General features: G+C 45.1%; 2 protein-coding genes across 2 annotated transcripts; both read left to right on the top strand.

Moving 5' to 3' along the window:
• The first annotated feature begins 20 nt into the window (after positions 1-20).
• Positions 21-1,274, top strand: LOC121559077 (F-box DNA helicase 1-like). The gene is made up of 3 exons (XM_041872366.2): positions 21-348; positions 547-711; positions 844-1,274. The coding sequence occupies exons 1-3, from the start codon at positions 327-329 to the stop codon at positions 1,173-1,175; spliced, it is 519 nt and encodes a 172-aa protein (XP_041728300.1). The 5' UTR covers positions 21-326; the 3' UTR covers positions 1,176-1,274.
• LOC121559066 (F-box DNA helicase 1-like) lies at positions 1,194-11,266 on the top strand (the record flags this gene model as incomplete). The annotated part of the gene is given in 13 exon segments (XM_041872348.2): positions 1,194-1,340; positions 1,453-1,587; positions 4,179-4,379; positions 4,470-4,654; positions 4,770-4,840; positions 4,930-4,943; positions 4,946-4,975; positions 4,977-5,013; positions 9,271-9,434; positions 9,520-9,595; positions 10,218-10,412; positions 10,622-10,747; positions 10,923-11,266. Coding segments are annotated over 13 exon segments (1,518 nt in total), but the record flags the coding sequence as incomplete, so codon positions are not given.
• Positions 11,267-18,102: the final 6,836 nt, after the last annotated feature.

Below are 18,102 nucleotides of genomic sequence, written 5' to 3'. Positions count from 1 at the left end.
AAACACATTGAAGAACGTAAATTCACCAAAGAACCAAGTATCCAATAAACGCTTAGCTAGCTGTGCGTTATCAACAACAACCATGCTAGACAGTTTATCAGTAATATTCAATAGTATTTAAAAATTTGAATGTATTCATGCTAAATCCACAAGTGAACTTTACTTTGCGCTGTACATTAGCTGATATAAACACGGGCTAGCCAACTTCGCCAAGGGTTGTTTGTGTGCTCAAACTAACTAGCTAGCATGTACGCTAACATTTAGAGAACTTATTCTAAAAAGCAGGAAACGAATGATTGGATATCAGCAGGTTTTCTTGAAACAACATGATGGAATCGTCCATTAAAGGTAATGGTGCTTGTTTGAGGATTAACTACTGTACCTTGCTAATGCATGTCACATATCTGTAATCTTAGCTCTACAACGGCGTCTGTAACGTTAATATGTTACGCATTCTCAGTACTGACCCAAAACACAGGACTGGTGCCATGAAGGTGTATGAGAGAGTGTAGTAGAGATGTACTCACAGCCCTGGTAATGTTGCAGGAAAAGCCAAGCGAAGGCACCTGACCTCAGAGGAGTGTCGTGAAATGAGTAGGAGACCAGAGGTCAGCCAACGCCTCACACAGCCCCACTCCGTCACTCGCAGGCACAGCAACTCAGACCCCAACCGGGGGTTGTACCCCAGAACACCCACAAAGAGAAAGAGCGGTACTGTACATTTGTGTGTCTTTAGTTTTTTTACTCTTGAGACCTGAAGTGATGTAACATTTTGTACACATATAATTTACCTTGTCATCCCCTCCCGTTGCTCCCTCTTCTCCTCTCTTGCCTGGATCTCAGATGCGAGTGATGACAAGCAGCAGCAGGGGATCACTCAGTTTTTCCCTGTGATCGGTCCTCAGAAAGCAGCCCTGTCCCAGGGCTCAGGTTCCATAAAGACAGAGGGATTCAACGGAGAGCTCATCCCCAAAAAGGAGCCTGTTGAGGAGAAGGAGGCACTAGCCACTCCTATGAAGGAGGAACCTGAGGATGAGAAGGTGGACTATCTGGAGGGGCTGACAACGGACATGTTTGGGGACGACAAGGAGTTTGAGCGCTGTTGGTTAGATCCAGCCCCAGCCTTTATGAACCACCATGACGAGGAGGTGGAGGCCCTGCCTGACGCCCACTAAGGCCTCTTGGGAAGCAGCAGGGGCCTGGCCCATCCCCAGGGCCATGTGGACGACCTCCCAGAGGAGGTGCTGATGCTGGTGTTGAGCCTCCTGCCTGCTGAGGACCTCTACTGTCATGTCAGCCTGGTCTGCCAACGCTGGGGGAACATTGTCACCCAGTCACTGGTGAGAACCTGGGACAGGGGGAGGAAGTTAGGGTTAAAGTTATGAAGATAAGCTAGTGTGAAAATGGTAATAGATGTGGTGTGTAGATTTTTTTGGGTTAAGTTGTGTTTAGTTTGTGCCCTGGAAGAAGCTGTATTACCGCTACACGAAGAAGGAAAGCGAGGCGGTGAAGGAGATCGACGCCATCCTGGAAACCCATAGAATCAAAAAGAACGACCAGGAGAGCATCCTCCATATTTACAATTACGTCATTTAGCAGACGCTCTTATCCAGAGCGACTTACAAATTGGTGCATTCACCTTATAGCCAGTGGGATAACCACTTTACAATTTTTTTATTTTTTTTATTTTTTTTTTGTGGGGTAGAATGATTACTTTATCCTATCCAAGGTATTCCTTAAAGAGGTGGGGTTTCAAGTGTCTCCGGAAGGTGGTGAGTGACTCCGCTGTCCTGGTGTCGTGAGGGAGCTTGTTCTACCATTGGGGTGCCAGAGCAGCGAACAGTTTTGACTGGGCTGAGCGGGAACTGTGCTTCCGCAGAGGTAGGGGGGCCAGCAGGCCAGAGGTGGATGAACGCAATGCCCTCGTTTGGGTGTAGGGATTGATCAGAGCCTGAAGGTACGGAGGTGCCGTTCCCCTCACAGCTCCTTAGGCAAGTACCATGGTCTTGTAGCAGATGCGAGCTTCAACTGGAAGCCAGTGGAGTGTGCGGAGGAACGGGGTGACGTGAGAGAGCTTGGGAAGGTTGAACACCAGACGGGCTGCAGCATTCTGGATGAGTTGTAGGGGTTTAATGGCACAGGCAGGGAGCCCAGCCAACAGCGAGTTGCAGTAATCCAGACGGGAGATTACAAGTGCCTGGATTAGGACCTGTGCCGCTTCCTGTGTAAGGCAGGGTCGTACTCTCCGAATGTTGTAGAGCATGAACCTACAGGATCGGGTCACCGCCTTGATGTTAGCGGAGAACGACAGGGTGTTGTCCAGGGTCACGCCAAGGCTCTTCGCACTCTGGGAGGAGGACACAACGGAGTTGTCAACCGTGATGGCGAGATCATGGAACGGGCAGTCCTTCCCCGGGAGGAGGAGCAGCTCTGTCTTGCCGAGGTTCAGCTTGAGGTGGTGATCCGTCATCCACACTGATATGTCTGCCAGACATGCAGAGATGCGATTCGCCACCTGGTTATCAGAAGGGGGAAAGGAGAAGATTAGTTGTGTGTCGTCTGCGTAGCAATGATAGGAGAGGCCACGTGAGGATATGACAGAGCCAAGTGACTTGGTGTATAGCGAGAATAGGAGAGGGCCTAGAACTGAGCCCTGGGGGACACCAGTGGTGAGAGCACGTTGTGAGGAGACAGATTCTCGCCACGCCACTTGGTAGGAGCGACCGGTCAGGTAGGACACAATCCAAGAGTGAGCCGCGCCGCAGATGCCCAACTCGGAGAGGGTGGAGAGGAGGATCTGATGGTTCACAGTATCAAAGGCAGCAGACAGGTCTAGAAGGACAAGAGCAGATGAGAGAGAGTTAGCTTTAGCAGTGTGGAGAGCCTCCGTGACACAGAGAAGAGCAGTCTCAGTTGAATGACCAGTCTTGAAACCTGACTGGTTTGGATCAAGAAGGTCATTCTGAGAGAGATAGCAAGAGAGTTGGCTAAAGACGGCACACTCAAGAGTTTTGGAGAGAAAAGAAAGAAGGGATACTGGTCTGTAGTTGTTGACATCAGAGGGATCAAGTGTTGGTTTTTTGAGAAGGGGTGCAACTCTCGCTCTCTTGAAGACGGAAGGGACCTAGCCAGCGGTCAAGGATGAGTTGATGAGCGAGGTGAGGTAAGGGAGAAGGTCACCGGAGATGGTCTGGAGAAGAGAGGAGGGGATAGGGTCAAGTGGGCAGGTTGTTGGGCGGTCGGCCATCACAAGTCGCAAGGTTTCATCTGGAGAGAGAGGGGAGAAAGAAGTCAAAGCATAGGGTAGGGCAGTGTGAGCAGGACCAGCAGTGTCATTTGACTTAACAAACGAGGATCGGATGTCGTCAACCTTCTTTTCAAAATGGTTGACGAAGTCATCCACAGAGAGGGAGGAGGGAGGGGGAGGAGGATTCAGTAGGGAGGAGACGGTGGCAAAGAGCTTCCTAGGGTTAGAGGCAGATGCTTGGAATTTAGAGTGGTAGAAAGTGGCTTTAGCAGCAGAAACAGATGAAGCAAATGTAGAGAGGAGGGAGTGTTAAGATGCCAGGTCCGCAGGGAGTCTAGTTTTCCTCCATTTCCGCTCGGCTGCCCGGAGCCCTGTTCTGTGAGCTCGCAATGAGTCGTCAAGCCACGGAGCAGGAGGGGAGGACCGAGCCGGCCGGGAGGATAGGGGACATAGAGAGTCAAAGGATGCAGAAAGGGAGGAGAGGAGAGTTGAAGAGGCAGAATCAGGAGATTGGAGGGAGAAGGATTGAGCAGAGGGAAGAGATGATAGGATGGAAGAGGAGAGAGTAGCGGGAGAGAGAGAGCGAAGGTTGCGACGGCGCATTACCATCTGAGTAGGGGCAGAGTGAGTAGTGTTGGAGGAGAGCGAGAGAGAAAAGGATACAAAGTAGTGATCGGAGACATGGAGGGGAGTTCAAGTGAGATTAGTAGAAGAACAGCATCTAGTAAAGATGAGGTCAAGCGTATTGCCTGCCTTGTGAGTAGGGGGGGACGGTGAGAGGGTGAGGTCAAAAGAGGAAAGGAGTTGAAAGAAGGAGGCAGAGAGAAATGAGTCAAAGGTAGACATAGGGAGGTTGAAGTCACCCAGAACTGTGAGGGGTGAGCCATCCTCAGGAAAGGAACTTATCGAGTAAGGACTCTTTACTGTAAACTGTTCCTTTGGGCCATTTCTGATAATTTATGATCTATTCTGTGTGTGTGTGTGGTTTTTTTCCAGGTTCATGGCCCAGTACAAGCCCAGTCAGAGGGTGAAACCTGAGGCAGTGTTACAGAGTGTGAGGACACATTGTCTGTTCCCTCAGGCTGAGGCCTGCATTAAACACAGACTCCCAAAACTGGAGGGTATCGAGGGGGTACGTAGCCCCACACGTGTGTGTGTGTATATGTACACGGTTGGAACTACTACTATACTGAACTGATTGGACTGTGTGTGTCTTTGTCAGGGCCCTAACCCGTGGGCAGCCATGGCCCTGATGCTGGTGCTGTGTGACGGGGTGGGAGATGTTCTGGACCTGGTGGTCTGTCTCAGAGGCTGCCTGCTTTCAGCCAGTGCCATCACAGAGTACCTCAGCGCCATGGCAACCATGCTGCTCGCCATGAGGAGGAAGGACATCAACATCAGCAACAGGTCAAGATGGAAGTTATATACAGATGGAAAGATAGAGACATGTACAAACAGATGGATAGACAGGCGGACATTGACTGTCTCTCTCTGCACCTCTCTTCTCCTTCCTCCACTCCAGGTGGCACTACAATATCTTCTACGTCCTTCACCTGATAGAGAACGCCCTGCCCACAGCAATAACCAATCAGAGTGGGTGAAGACTGATAACTTTCTGGAAGGAAGTATTTTGAATGAGTCAGTCATAACCTGAGTCTCATGCCCAGTCCTCTCTCTCCCAGGAGAGCCCAGGTTCAGGTGACCCACGAACAGCAGCAGATCCTCCATCCATAAGGACCACGTGGTCAAGATCATGGCCTTCGCAGGTACCACCAGACCGCTACTACCAACATCATGTCACACCTGTGTTTTTAAAATATTTTTTAACAGATAACAAGTTAGATATAGAGTTGGTACTTTTGCTAGCATTCTCTGAATTATCGCTAGAGGGCATCCTCTCCCTGTCAGTTCAGCTCAGTCTGTGCTTCATCAGTTCAGGATGAGAATGAGAGTACTCTTTCTATATCGTGACAATTGCAGAGTATTTCAAGTGGATACACACACATGGTCCACCCCACATTGTGAGCTGTTGATCGTGCCTTATGTGTGAATGTTCCTGCTAGGATGTAGTGTAGGGGTTAAAGGTTGTTGCTGTGTTTCAGGCACAGGGAAGACCACCACCCTGGTTCGGTATGCCCAGCAGAGGCCACACCTCCACTTCCTCTATATGATATTATATTCACTTCACTTCACTTTCTTACACACTTGGAAAATTGTGGCTCCAATGTAGGCAATCTCAGAACCAAACCTAAAGTTCTGAGAAGATATTCAATACAAACACTTTGAGCTTTTGTTTAGTGAGTATATACCTGAGCGAGGGAGAAGTGTGTGTGTGTGTGAACATGGGTGAGGTAGTAGAGGTGTGTGTGTTCAACCAGGTTCAGGGCATTGACTGCTCCTCTGAAGGTATAGATTTGCTGGTGAGGGTCTCCCACCAGGATCTTCCCACAGTGCTGAGGCAGCATGATGTCCATGGTGGCTAAGACACACACACACACACTTATCATGGACCTGCTAATAGACCTGTTATCAGGTGAGTGGTGCCTGGTGCAGGTGTAATGTAGACCCAGGTTTGGTCCAGGTGTGGTACAGTGCAGTGGTGTAGTTAAGTTGTGTACCCGGAGTGCAGTCCTGTGCCTCGTCTATAAAGATTACATCATACTTGTCCAGAGTCAGCCTCTGCAGATGCCACAGCTTCAGATACCCTGGAAGACATTCAGTAAGGACCCAATCCTAAAACACTGACATATTAAAAAGTTCAAACACATCTCCAATGGATTACTAAGTAGGCTTAAGAAAAGTGCGTGCCAGTGCGTGAAGAAATGAATGAATGCGAAATTGTAAGTCACTCTGGATAAGAGCGTCTGCTAAATGTTGTAAATGTAAATTCCATGGCCCACTAGGTCTAGTTGGGGAACGGATTTCAAAATCCCTCAATCTACCGTTTGCACCCATTCAAATTATCCCCAAGGTTGCCTTGTCCAATTTAGTTCATTCTCTTAAATTAAATGCTATGTCTGTTTTCTCATTAGCTGGGAACGTTGTTTGAAATGTCCAATGCAACATACTTTGGTGATATCGTTATCAACCTACTACATACCCCTTAAAAATACAACAAATTGTGTGCAGGTGTGCTATTAGCATGCTAACAATCATTTAAAAAGACTGGTAGAATAGCTAGCCATCGCTAGCATTCACTGGTTGAAGTTGAAGTAACTTTTGAGTGTAATGGAGTTGACTGGTGACTATGACATGAATATACACTTAGTAGCATCTAGTACCGGGTCGGACCTCCCTTTGCCTCCAGAACAGCCTGAATTCTTCGGGGCATAGAAACGTTGCTCAATTGGGATAAAGGGACCTAACGTGTGCCAGGAAAACATTCCCCACACCATTAGACCACCGCCACCAGCCTGTACTGTTGACATCGGGCAGGATGGGGCCATGGACTCATGCTGCTTACTCCAAATCCTGACTCTGCCATCAGCATGACACAACAGGAACCGGGATTCGTCGGACTATGCAATGTTTTTCCACTCCTCAATTGTCAAGTGTTGCGTGTCCACTAGAGCCGCTTCTTGTTTCTGAGATACTGGAACCGGCACGCCTGGCACCGACGATCGTACCACGCTCAAAGTCGCTTAGGTCACTCATTTTGCCCATTCTACCGTTCAAAAGAACAGTAACTGAATGCCTCGATGCCCGTCTGCCTGCTTTATATAGCAATCCACGGCCACGCGTCTGTAGGAGCTAACCATTTTCGTGAACGGGGGTGGTGTACCTAATAAACTGTGTATATAATTCACAACATTTGGACGGGAGCTATAAAGAAAATGTAAATTATGTGTGTAGTTATTGCTTGAATTCAGGCTTGGCTGCACTGCTTTCAATGGGGAAAGATTGCTTCCATAGAAAACGTCACTTTCCCGTGTGGACCTATTAGTGGAGTTTTGGCTTGCCTGGTGACATCACCAGGTGGTATAAATTAATAGACCAATAACAAATAGATTTCCAAACCTCTCTGCCAATAGCTAGTTTTCAGATTACATATCCCTCCTATTAGGCCTCACCGCTCCGGCGATTGATCCACACTGTGGTTAATGCACCGCTTTGGTGCCCTTCCCCGCCCCCACTCAGAGAGCAAAATTCTTGCTTGAGAAATAGCTTTTTGCTAAAAGGGTATTTGTTTCTTTGTGACCATTTTAATGTACAACTATTACAGTAAAGGACTTAATTGTTACTCAGAAATGATTTGATATTAAAATAAGAATGGCTGCATTGGACGTTTTTTGAAGGTTGACTCAGCGAAATGACGTTGCATTGAGCGAGATGCAAGACTTCGCTCTCACACCGTCACACACAGTATCTTCGCATGTGCATGGGTTCGCTTCACGCTGTTAGAGCGTGGTGGGTATGGAACCAAAACTGAGAAGTTTAGCCTCACGCTTTAACGCTCTTAGTTGTTGCTGAAATTGACCCACTATGCTGTTTACTTGGTGCACCTACTTCATATTGCTGGGTCTAAGGTTGATTTTTCTGAACTGTGTAATCATGCCAGTAAAATATCCATGGTGTTCCATGACTACTGTGCTCTTAGTTTGTTTCTTTGGTTCTGATTGGATCCGTTTGTTTTAAAGGGAAGATTGTAGAATTAGGTTGCTGTTAAACATTCTGATTTGTTTCCTCCTTCCAACTAAAAGTCCCAATACGACATATCACTTTACATTTGTATTTTGGGAGAATTTAATATTTTATTTGACCAAAGATATGTCGGAAAAGTGACTTAAAGAGGAGCAATACACGAGCAGGAGTGAAGCCACTGTCCACATAAGACGGTGAAGACCGTTTCTGCAAAACATGCAGTATTCTGGGGATGGAGTTGTTGTAGCTTGCTTGCTAGGTAGCTAGCTTATTCCCTCACCAAACACTGTGCTAGATCCGTGTGAGTGGTGTCAAGTTGCGTAAATTCAATTCTGGTATAGGAACAAAAAGAGGTCAATACACGTCTTCTAAAATAGACTAGTATTTTAATTAATGCAAATACTTGAATGGTAAATATGATGTTCGTATATACGGGCTCACTGAAACACCACGCAGGGCAGACAGAGAACTGAGCCATTGTTATAAGTTCTTCTTTAAATACTCTGACAGAGATAGTTCCCGCTCCCTGCTGGGCCTGTCAGTAGAGGCTGGGTGTGGTTTAAACTTACCCAACCTATCGATGGCGCACAGGCTGGTCCCAGCCCCTTGGCGCTTCACTGTTGCCGGGCATTAGTTGTTATCTTTACAACTTGTCTCGAGTCAGCAACCTCAGACATGGTTTGTTCTTCTTCATTGTAGCAGAACACATGTCCTTGAGCGGTTTAACAAAGAGGCAGTGTGTGTGTGAGTCACAAGTCTGTCTCAGCCTACCCCCTAACGGTTCCTCACATTAATCACAGCTTGTTATGTTAAACAATCTATATCAGTACAGCACAAACCTATTATGTTTAATCATTAATGTATTCTTTCTAAGCTAGGCATCACATCTAGTTGTAAGAAAATAGATCCCCACAGTGGGCCATTTCGTTTTGCACGGCCCGGTGCACTTAGCAGGCTAGCTTTAAAAAAAATAACTCTTCCACTGTTTGTAGCCATCACAATCGTTTAGGGGAAAATTGAGCCCCGCATATGACTGAAGCGCCAGGGGTTCCCCTGGCCCAGTCTGCCCGCCGTATCCTCATGAAGCGGTTTCTTCCCAACTTCTCGCATTTCGACCAAACATGCATGCCGGTAAACAGCAGTTGTAGTTCACTGCCGCCACCACCAGGCTGTTCTCTTCTTGACATCAAAGATGCAATATATTGTTGGTATGCGTTTTTGATCAATGTAATTCAAATGGAGAAAATAGAAGTGTATACATTTTTTTTTTAAATACGTTTTTGCATAAAGACAATTTTAGATGGAATATCATCAATCTACGTTGTTAGATTTGTGGAAATATATAGTGCAACCTGCCCTTTAATGTGTGCGTTCGTCCACAGGCTGTGTGCAGGGTAAGGTTGTGGACTCACTGCGTCCCCTGACTTCAGGGTTGAGTCCTGGCCGGGGCAAGTTAGCAGTGCTGTCTCGCTCTAACGTCTCTGTGTTCGACCAAGCTGTCAGACTCACCGACGACAACCCCCGCTGTAGACTGCACATCGTAGGGGTGAGTGTCCATACACACCCACACACACACACAATGTGTTTGGGTCTTGTGTAACACATTGTAAGACATCTATTTTCCACTCCAGGGGTTGGAGAATTTTGGGCTGAACAGAATCATGGACATTTGGGTTCTAATGCAGCCAGAAAACAATCGCTCTCGAGGTGAGTGGCACACACACTGCCCCTTGCCTCAGTTCCGCAATTCTAATACAAGTGAATTAGTATGTTGTACCTGTGTGATATATCTGTTTTTGGTAAGACAGTATTCTTCCTTGGTTCTCAATGCTCATAGTTTTATTGGTAGATTCTTGTGTGTCAGTCAATAGCTCTACTCTACAATGTGAGTAGTGTTCGTTTTTACTCTTAATGGACAGTTAGTCAAAGCTCAAACCAATTTTATTCACCCACTGGGTCAAACAGCTGCATAAGACAAAGACATGTTTCCACCAGCACAAGTATTTATACCCCCCTTTAGGCAGTGTCCGCCTTTTCTCTAAACACTACATCTCTGTTGCTAGGCAGGAAGTTAAATGATGTGGGTAATAAACTGTTCCTTCTCCCTTCATGTGACCTGACCTGACCTCGGCCCACATTCCTCACTAATGCACAGCTATCCACCTTCATCAGTGACAGCAACCATGTGTTTGACCTTTACCTTACTTAGTAACTCTCCAGGGCCTTGGCTCTTATCCAACCTCCATCGACCCCACCATATACATTCCTCATACGTGTGACCATTAACACTTTTTAAACCTACTCCCTTCTTCTTCTCCCTGTTCTCTAGGCATCAAGGACAGCTTCATCCGTAGGTTCACCAAGCAGAGTCTGGGGGGCTACTGTGGGCTGAAGAGTTATGCTAAAAACACAAAGGACCGTGACTTGGAGGGTAAACTCTCCATGGTGGAGAAATACAACAGCCGCATCCCTGAGCTGGTGGAGCGCCTCTACGGATGCGCAGAGAGAGAGGCCCAACACGCAGGTACACACACACACTGTACAGACAAACTACCACACGGGTACATACTGTACACGCGCAAACACATAGACATACACACAAGTACAGTACATGCCACACACACACACACAACTGTACAGACACACAGCGTTATGAATTGCTGTATTTTGTATTTGAGAGTGATTTTTCAAATGTTTCTCAACCCTCCCCCGCTCTCTCTCGCTCTCTCTTAGATTTTATCCTGGGGACAGTCCATAAATCAAAGGGTCTGGAGTTTGACACGGTGGTGATCACTGATGACTTCGCTAAGGTCCCCTGTGCCGCCCACAACTTACCCAGACTCTCCAGCTGCTCAGGAGGTGTGTGTGTGTGTTATGGCTGCACCACAATTAGTTTGAACTAGACTACTAAAGACACACTAAGCATTCCATGGAAGATGATCCAAGCAATCATTAGGCATTTGGAAAACCTATCCATATACCAACTCTGATCTAAGGCCAATGACTGTTAGCTGTTTTCTCCCTTCTCCTCTAGGTGACATCCTAGAGGATGGGTGGAACCTGCTGTATGTGGCGGTGACGCGGGCCAAGAGCTCTCTGGTCATCACCAAGAACATCAACAACATCCTCACACTGGCTGGGGTGAGAGCATTGACCAGTGGAGGCTGCTGAGGGAGGACGTCTCATAATAATGGCTGGAGTGGAGTATAATGGCTGGAATGGAGTGAATGGAATGGCCGTTATGAGTTGTCCACCCCTCAGCAGCCTCCACTGGCACTGACCCCCTCCACTACACTCTTCCCTCTTATAATAATAATAATATGCCATTTCGCAGACGCTTTTATCCAAAGCGACTTACAGTCATGTGTGCATACATTTTTACGTATGGGTGGTCCCGGGGATCGAACCCACTACCCTGGCGTTACAAGCGCAATGCTCTACCAATTGAGCTACAGAGGACCACTTAACATGGTTAAATGGTAGTGGTTTCCCTGAAATCAAAGGTCACGGTTTGTTTTCTCTGTAATTGCTGAATCATTTCCTTGCTTGTCTATCTCTTCTCTGTAGGTCTGTATCTTCACTTGTCTCTCTCTGTTCTTCCACTCTATCCCCCTCTACCCCTCCATAATCCTCTCCATCACTCTCTAAAACACTCCTTCGCTCTACTTAACTCTCTCCTATTCCCAGTCTTTCTTTTTTCTATGTGTGTACTGTTCTCAAACACCATCTCAGATTTCAGAGAAATGTACTAGCTGTTAATTGAAGCAGGATGTTGTGGTTATGTAATTCTGAGAAAGCCTTATTCCTCTGTGGGTGACATTTATGTGACGCAAATGAGCACATCACTGCAAGTGTTATGACGAGTTTCTCTGGTATCTCGTACTTCAGGATGTAAGAGAATAATTGAACCCTTAGATGGAGAGTTGATTCATATTATTTAATAGTTACAGTATTGGATTCATGTGACAAGCGGTACGGACGTAGCCTCTTGTCATCCGAATGACTTACATAGAAAATCTCTGTTTATATAATGTTCTCGGAGCTACTTCCATCCAACAGTTGCCAACCATTATTGAGTGTCACTCATCTCCTACAATAGGATCCCCCTACATGGTATCATGTGGCCTTTGATGATACCCTTGATGATGACGGGCCTAGACCTGCCCCTCATGATCTCTGTTAATTGAAAGGTGTGTTCCTTGCTGATTGGATAAATGTTTGGGGAAGAATGCCATTATTGTTTTTTAGTGTGGTTATATTTTGCTGCATAGAAAATGCACAAGTTCATATCTGTCTTTAAATAGGTCTCATTTTCTCGTTTCTTTTTAAAATGTCTCTTATTTGTGATTTTTTTTTAAATTACAACAAAATAAACAGATTTGTGTCTTAAGTTGGAGTACTTTGAGGTTAGCAACATAAGCATCATCATAAGTCATGTCCATTGTTTCCATAAAGACACATAAAATAGTTGCCAATACTCTAAAGGAAACGGTAAAGTAAGTATTTATGAATTGTGGTTAGTTTGGAATGCAATTGAAAGTGTATGTGTTTGGACAGAGTAAGATGACTGTTCACACCTCCCATACAAGGAATAGGGTGCCTTTTGGGATGAGGCCTGTGGCTGTGTTCGAGAGGATCAAAACCGCAATGTATCATGGGTAAATTCACTCAGTAACAGATCTACACATAATAATGAGTCGTTATTTATGATGCAAGGTGATTTGTAGATCAGTCACTTGGTAGTCGCCTGCAGTCGTTTTGATGCTCTCGAACACGGCCTGTCTCTCCATGCACAGCTGCATCCTTACAGACACAACTGTGTTTAAAGAGTTGGAGAGAAGGGGTTTACCAAGAGCAGCTGTTTGCTCTGAGGGGGTGGCATCATGTCTGTGTTTAATTTGGTCCTGGGAAAAAGTATACCGTCTCTGCCTCCATTCGAGATGAATGAATTTAGGAATGGCCTTTATATGGGAGGGTTTTTCCTTCTACACTGAACAAAAATATAAACGCAACATGTAAAGTGTTGGTCCCATGTTTCATGAGATAAAATAAAAAATCCCAGAAAAGCTTATTTCTCTAAAATGCTGTGCACACATTTGTTTACATCCCTGTTAGTAAGCATTTCTCCTCTACCAAGATGATCCATCCACCTGACAAGTGTGGCATATCAAGAAGCTGATTGAACAGCTTGATCATTACACAGGTGCACTTTGTGCTGGGACAATAAAAGGCCACTCTAAAATTTGCAGTTTTGTCACAACAAAATGCCACAGATGTCTCAAGTTTTGAGCGAGTGTTCAATTGGCATGCTGACTGCAGGAATGTCCACCAGAGCTGTTGACAGAGTTGAATGTTAATTTCTCTACTATGAGCAACCTCCAACGTCGTTTTAGAGAATTTGGCAGTACGTACAACCGGCCTCACAACCGCAGACCACGTGTAACTAGGCCAGCCCAGGATCTCCACATCTGGCTTCTTCACCTGCAGGATCGTCTAAGACCAGCCACCTGGACAGCTGATGAAACTGGGTTTGCACAACGAAAGAATTTCTGCACAAACTGTCAGAAACCGTCTCAGGGGAACTCATCTGCGTGTTCGTCATCCTCAGCAGGCTCTTGACCTGACTGTAGTTTGGCGTTGTAACTGACTAAAGTGTGAAAATGCTTACCTTGGATGGCCACTGGCACACTGGAGAAGTGTGCTCTTCACAGATCCAGGTTTCAACTGTACTGGGCAGATGGCAAAGGTGTGGGCGAGTGGTTTGCTCATGTCAACGTTGTGTACAGAGTGCCCCATGGTGGCGGTGGAGTTATGGTATGGGCAGGCATAAGCTATGGACAATGAACACAATTGCATTTTATCGATGGCAATTTGAATGCAGAGATACCGTGACGAGATCCTGAGGCCCATTGTTGTGCCATTCATCCGCCGCCATCATCTCATGTTTCAGCATGATAATGCATGGCCCCATGTCGCAAGGATCTGTACACAATTCCTGGAAGCTGAAAATGCCCCAGTTCTTCCATGGCCTGCATACTCACCAGACATGTCACCCATTGAGCATGTTTGGGATGCTCTGGATCGACACATAAGACAGCATGTTTCAGTTCCCGCCAATATCCAGCAACTTCGCACAGTTATTGAAGAGGAGTGGGACAACATTCCACAGGCCACAATCAACAGCCTGATCAACTCTATGCGAAGGAGATGTGTCGCGCTGCATGAGGCAAATGGTGGTCACACCAGATACTCACTGGTTTTCTGATCCACGCCCCTACTTTTTTTTTAAAGGTATCTGTGACCAACAGATGCATATCTGTATTCCCAGTCATGTGAAATCTATAGATTAGGGCCTAATGAATTTATTTCAATTGACTGATTTCCTTATATGAACTGTAACTCAGTCAAATCTTTGAAATTGTTGCATGTTGCGTTTATATGCGTAACACCACGTTTGGTCTTGCCAGAACCTGACTACTCTAGGGAGAAACTGTCTGACCTGTGAAACAAAGTACCATTGATCTAATGAACAATTAATATTTAGACAGAAACCGTCTGGAAGATATAGGGGCTGTCTGGGGAATTCTGACTGTCACACATACCTACATACAGTGCCTTGCAAAAGTATTTAACCCGCTTTGCGTTTTTCCTATTTTGTTGCATTACAACCTGTAATTTAAATGGATTTTTATTTGGATTTCATGTAATGGACATACACAAAATATTCCAAATTGGTGAAGTGAAATGAAAAAAAATAACTTGTTTCAAAAAAGTAATTTAAAAAAAATACGGAAAAGTGGTGCGTGCATATCTATTCACCCCCTTTGCTATGAAGCCCCTAAATAAGATCTGGTGCAACCAATTACCTTCAGAAGTCACATAATTAGTTAAAGTCCACCTGTGCGCAATCTAAGTGTCACATGATCTGTCACATGATCTCAGTATACATACACACCTGTTCTGAAAGGCCCCAGATTCTGTGACGGTAATGCACCATAACGTTGGATGCCAACCACCGATAAACCCCACTGAAGAAGAAGAAGGCCCCAGAGTCTGCAACACCACTAAGCAAGGGGCACCATGAAGACCAAGGATCTCTCCAAACAAGTCAGGGACACAGTTGTGGAGATGTACAGATCAGGGTTGGGTTATAAAAAGATATCAGAAACTTTGAATATCCCACGGAGCACCATTAAATCCATTATTAAAAAATGTAAAGAATATGGCACCACAACAAACCTGCCAAGAGAGGGCCGTCCACCAAAACTCACAGACCAGGCAAGGAGGGCATTAATCAGAGAGGCAACAAAGAGACCAAAGATAACCCTGAAGGAACTGCAAAGCTCCACAGCGGAGATTGGAGTATCTGTCCATAGGATCACTTTAAGCCGTACACTCCACAGAGCTGGGCTTTACGGAAGAGTGGCCAGAAAAAAGGCATTGCTTAAAAAAATAAATAAGCAAACACGTTTGTGGGAGAATCTGGTCCTCTGGTCAGATGAGACAAAAATTGAGCTTTTTGGCCATCAAGGAAAACGCTATATCAGGCACAAACCCAACACCTCTCATCACCCCGAGAACACCATGCCCACAGTGAAGCACGGTGGTGGCAGCATCATGTTGTGGGGATGTTTTTCATCGGCAGGGACTGGGAAACTGGTCAGAATTGAAGGAATGATGGATGGCGCTAAATACAGGGAAATTCTTGAGGGAAACCTGTTTCAGAGATTTGAGACTAGGACGGAGGTTCACCTTCCAGCAAGACAATGACCCTAAGAATACTGCTAAAGCAACACTTGAGTGGTTTAAGGGGAAACATTTAAATGTCTTGGAATGGCCTAGTCAAAGCACAGACCTCAATCCAATTGAGAATCCATGGTATGACTTAAAGATTGCTGTACACCAGCGGAACCCATCCAACTTGAAGGAGCTGGAGCAGTTTTGCCTTGAAGAATGGGCAAAAATCCCAGTGGCTAGATGTGCCAAGCTTATAGAGACATACCCCAAAAGACTTGCAGCTATAATTGCTGCAAAAGCTGGCTCTACAAAGTATTTACTTTGGGGGGGGTGAATAGTTATGCATGCTCAAGTTTTTTTTGTCTTATTTCTTGTTTGTTTCACAATTAAAAATATTTTGCATCTTCAAAGTGGTAGGCATGTTGTGTAAATCAAATGATACAACCCCCACAAAAAAATCCATTTTAATTCCAGGTTGTAAGGCAACAAAATAGGATAAATGCCAAGGGGGGTGAATACTTCCGCAAGCCACTGTAGATCATCACACACATTCCTACTCATGTCATTAAATCAAGGTTGTCTGGTATGTTCCAGTGTGATCCTATGTGTGTAAGAATATACAGTAGAAACAAGCAGGAAGCCACTGGCACCACTTCATGTTTATTAGGGAAAGGGGCAATCTTCCAGATTTTACCATTTCAACTTCTTAGCACTGTACAAAAATGTGCCCAAATGAAAAAACAGAACTTAGCAACAGTAATAATATGGCAACTACTGTCTAATAATAATAATAACAATTAAATAATAATAATACAAAAACGTGCATATAACTTACATAATAATAATACAAATAAAAAACGTACAAATATCTTCACATGGTGATGTTTCTATTAGTTAAAAACACAGTTTGTTCTTATCATTTGAAAAAGGGCTTTCTTAAATTCACTGTGTGATTTTAATGCGCTGATTTCTATAGGTAAATTATACCAGTAAGTTGGGCCTTTGTATCTGAAAGATACTCCAACCTCATGATGTACCCTTGGAATTGTGTATTACTGCTGTTGTCTAAAGGAGCAGCATGAGTCTTGTAAAGTTAGGTGTTACTTAATATACAGTACCAGTCAAAAGTTTGGACACACCTACTCATTTAAGGGTTTTTCTTTATTTTTTACTATTTTCTACATTCTAGAATAATAGTGAAGACATCAAAACTATGAAATAACACATATGGAATCATGTAGTAACCAAAAAAGTGTTAAACAAATCAAAATATATTTTAGATTCTTCAAAGTAGCCACCATTTTGCCTTGATGACAGCTATGCACACTCTTGGCATTCTCTCAACCAGCTTCACCTGGAATGCTTTTCCAACCATCTTGAAGGAGTTCCCACATATGCTGAGTTGGCTGCTTTTCCTTCACTCTGCGGTCCAACTCATCCCAAACCACCTCAATTGGGTTGAGGTTGGGTGATTGTGGATGCCAGGTCATCTGATGCTGCACTCCATCACTCTCCTTCTTGGTCATATAGCCCTTACACAGCCTGGAGGTGTGTTTTGGGTCATTGTCCTGTTGAAAAACAAATGATAGTCCCACTAAGCGCAAACCAGATGGGATGGCATATCGCTGCAGAATGCTGTGGTAGACATTCTGGTTAAGTGTGCCTTGAATTCTAAATAAATCACTGACTGTGTCACCAGCAAAGCACCATTACACCTCCTCCATGCTTCATGGTGGGAACCACACATGCGGAGATCTTCCGTTCACCTACTCTGCGTCTCACAAAGACATAGCATTTGGAACCAAACATTTCAGATTTGGACTCATCAGACCAAAGGACAGATTTCCACCGGTCTAATGTCCATTGCTCGTGTTTCTTGGCCCAAGCAAGTCTCTTCTTCTTATTGGTGTCCTTCAGTAGTGGTTTCTTTGCAGCAATCGACCATGAAGGCCTGATTCACGCAGTCTCCTCTGAACAGTTGATGTTGAGATGTGTCTGTTACTTGAACTCTGTGAAGCATTTATTTGGGCTGCAATCTGAGGCGCAGCTACTCTAATGAACTTATCCTCTGCAGCAGAGGTAACTCTGGGCCTTCGTTTCCTGTGGCGGTCCTCATAAGAGCCAGTTTCATCATAGCGCTTGATGGTTTTTGCGACTGCACTTGAAGAAACGTTCAAAGTTCTTGAAATTTTCCGGATTGACTGACCTTCATGTCTTAAAAGTAATGATGGACTGTCGTTTCTCTTTGCTTATTTGAGCTGTTCTTGCCATAATATGGACTTGGTCTTTTACCAAATAGGGCTATCTTCTGTATACCTACCCTACCTTGTCACAACAAAACTGATTGGCTCAAACACATTAAGAAGGAAATAAATTCCACAAATTAACTTTTAACAAGGCACACCTGTTAACTGAAATGCATTCCAGGTGACTACCTCATGAAGCTGGTTGAGAGAATGCCAAGAGTGTGCAAAGCT

Source organism: Coregonus clupeaformis, unplaced genomic scaffold (assembly GCF_020615455.1).
Source record: "Coregonus clupeaformis isolate EN_2021a unplaced genomic scaffold, ASM2061545v1 scaf0526, whole genome shotgun sequence".
Classification (NCBI taxonomy): domain Eukaryota; kingdom Metazoa; phylum Chordata; class Actinopteri; order Salmoniformes; family Salmonidae; genus Coregonus; species Coregonus clupeaformis.
This window is presented reverse-complemented; position numbering and strand designations above follow the sequence as displayed.

Excerpts from the sequence above, each read along its gene's own strand:
- LOC121559077 (XM_041872366.2), top strand. The coding sequence starts at position 327 with ATGATGGAATCGTCCATTAAAG. Across the intron at positions 349-546 it reads GATGGAATCGTCCATTAAAG|GAAAAGCCAAGCGAAGGCAC; the intron begins GTAATGGTGCTT and ends GTAATGTTGCAG. Across the intron at positions 712-843 it reads ACCCACAAAGAGAAAGAGCG|ATGCGAGTGATGACAAGCAG; the intron begins GTACTGTACATT and ends CCTGGATCTCAG.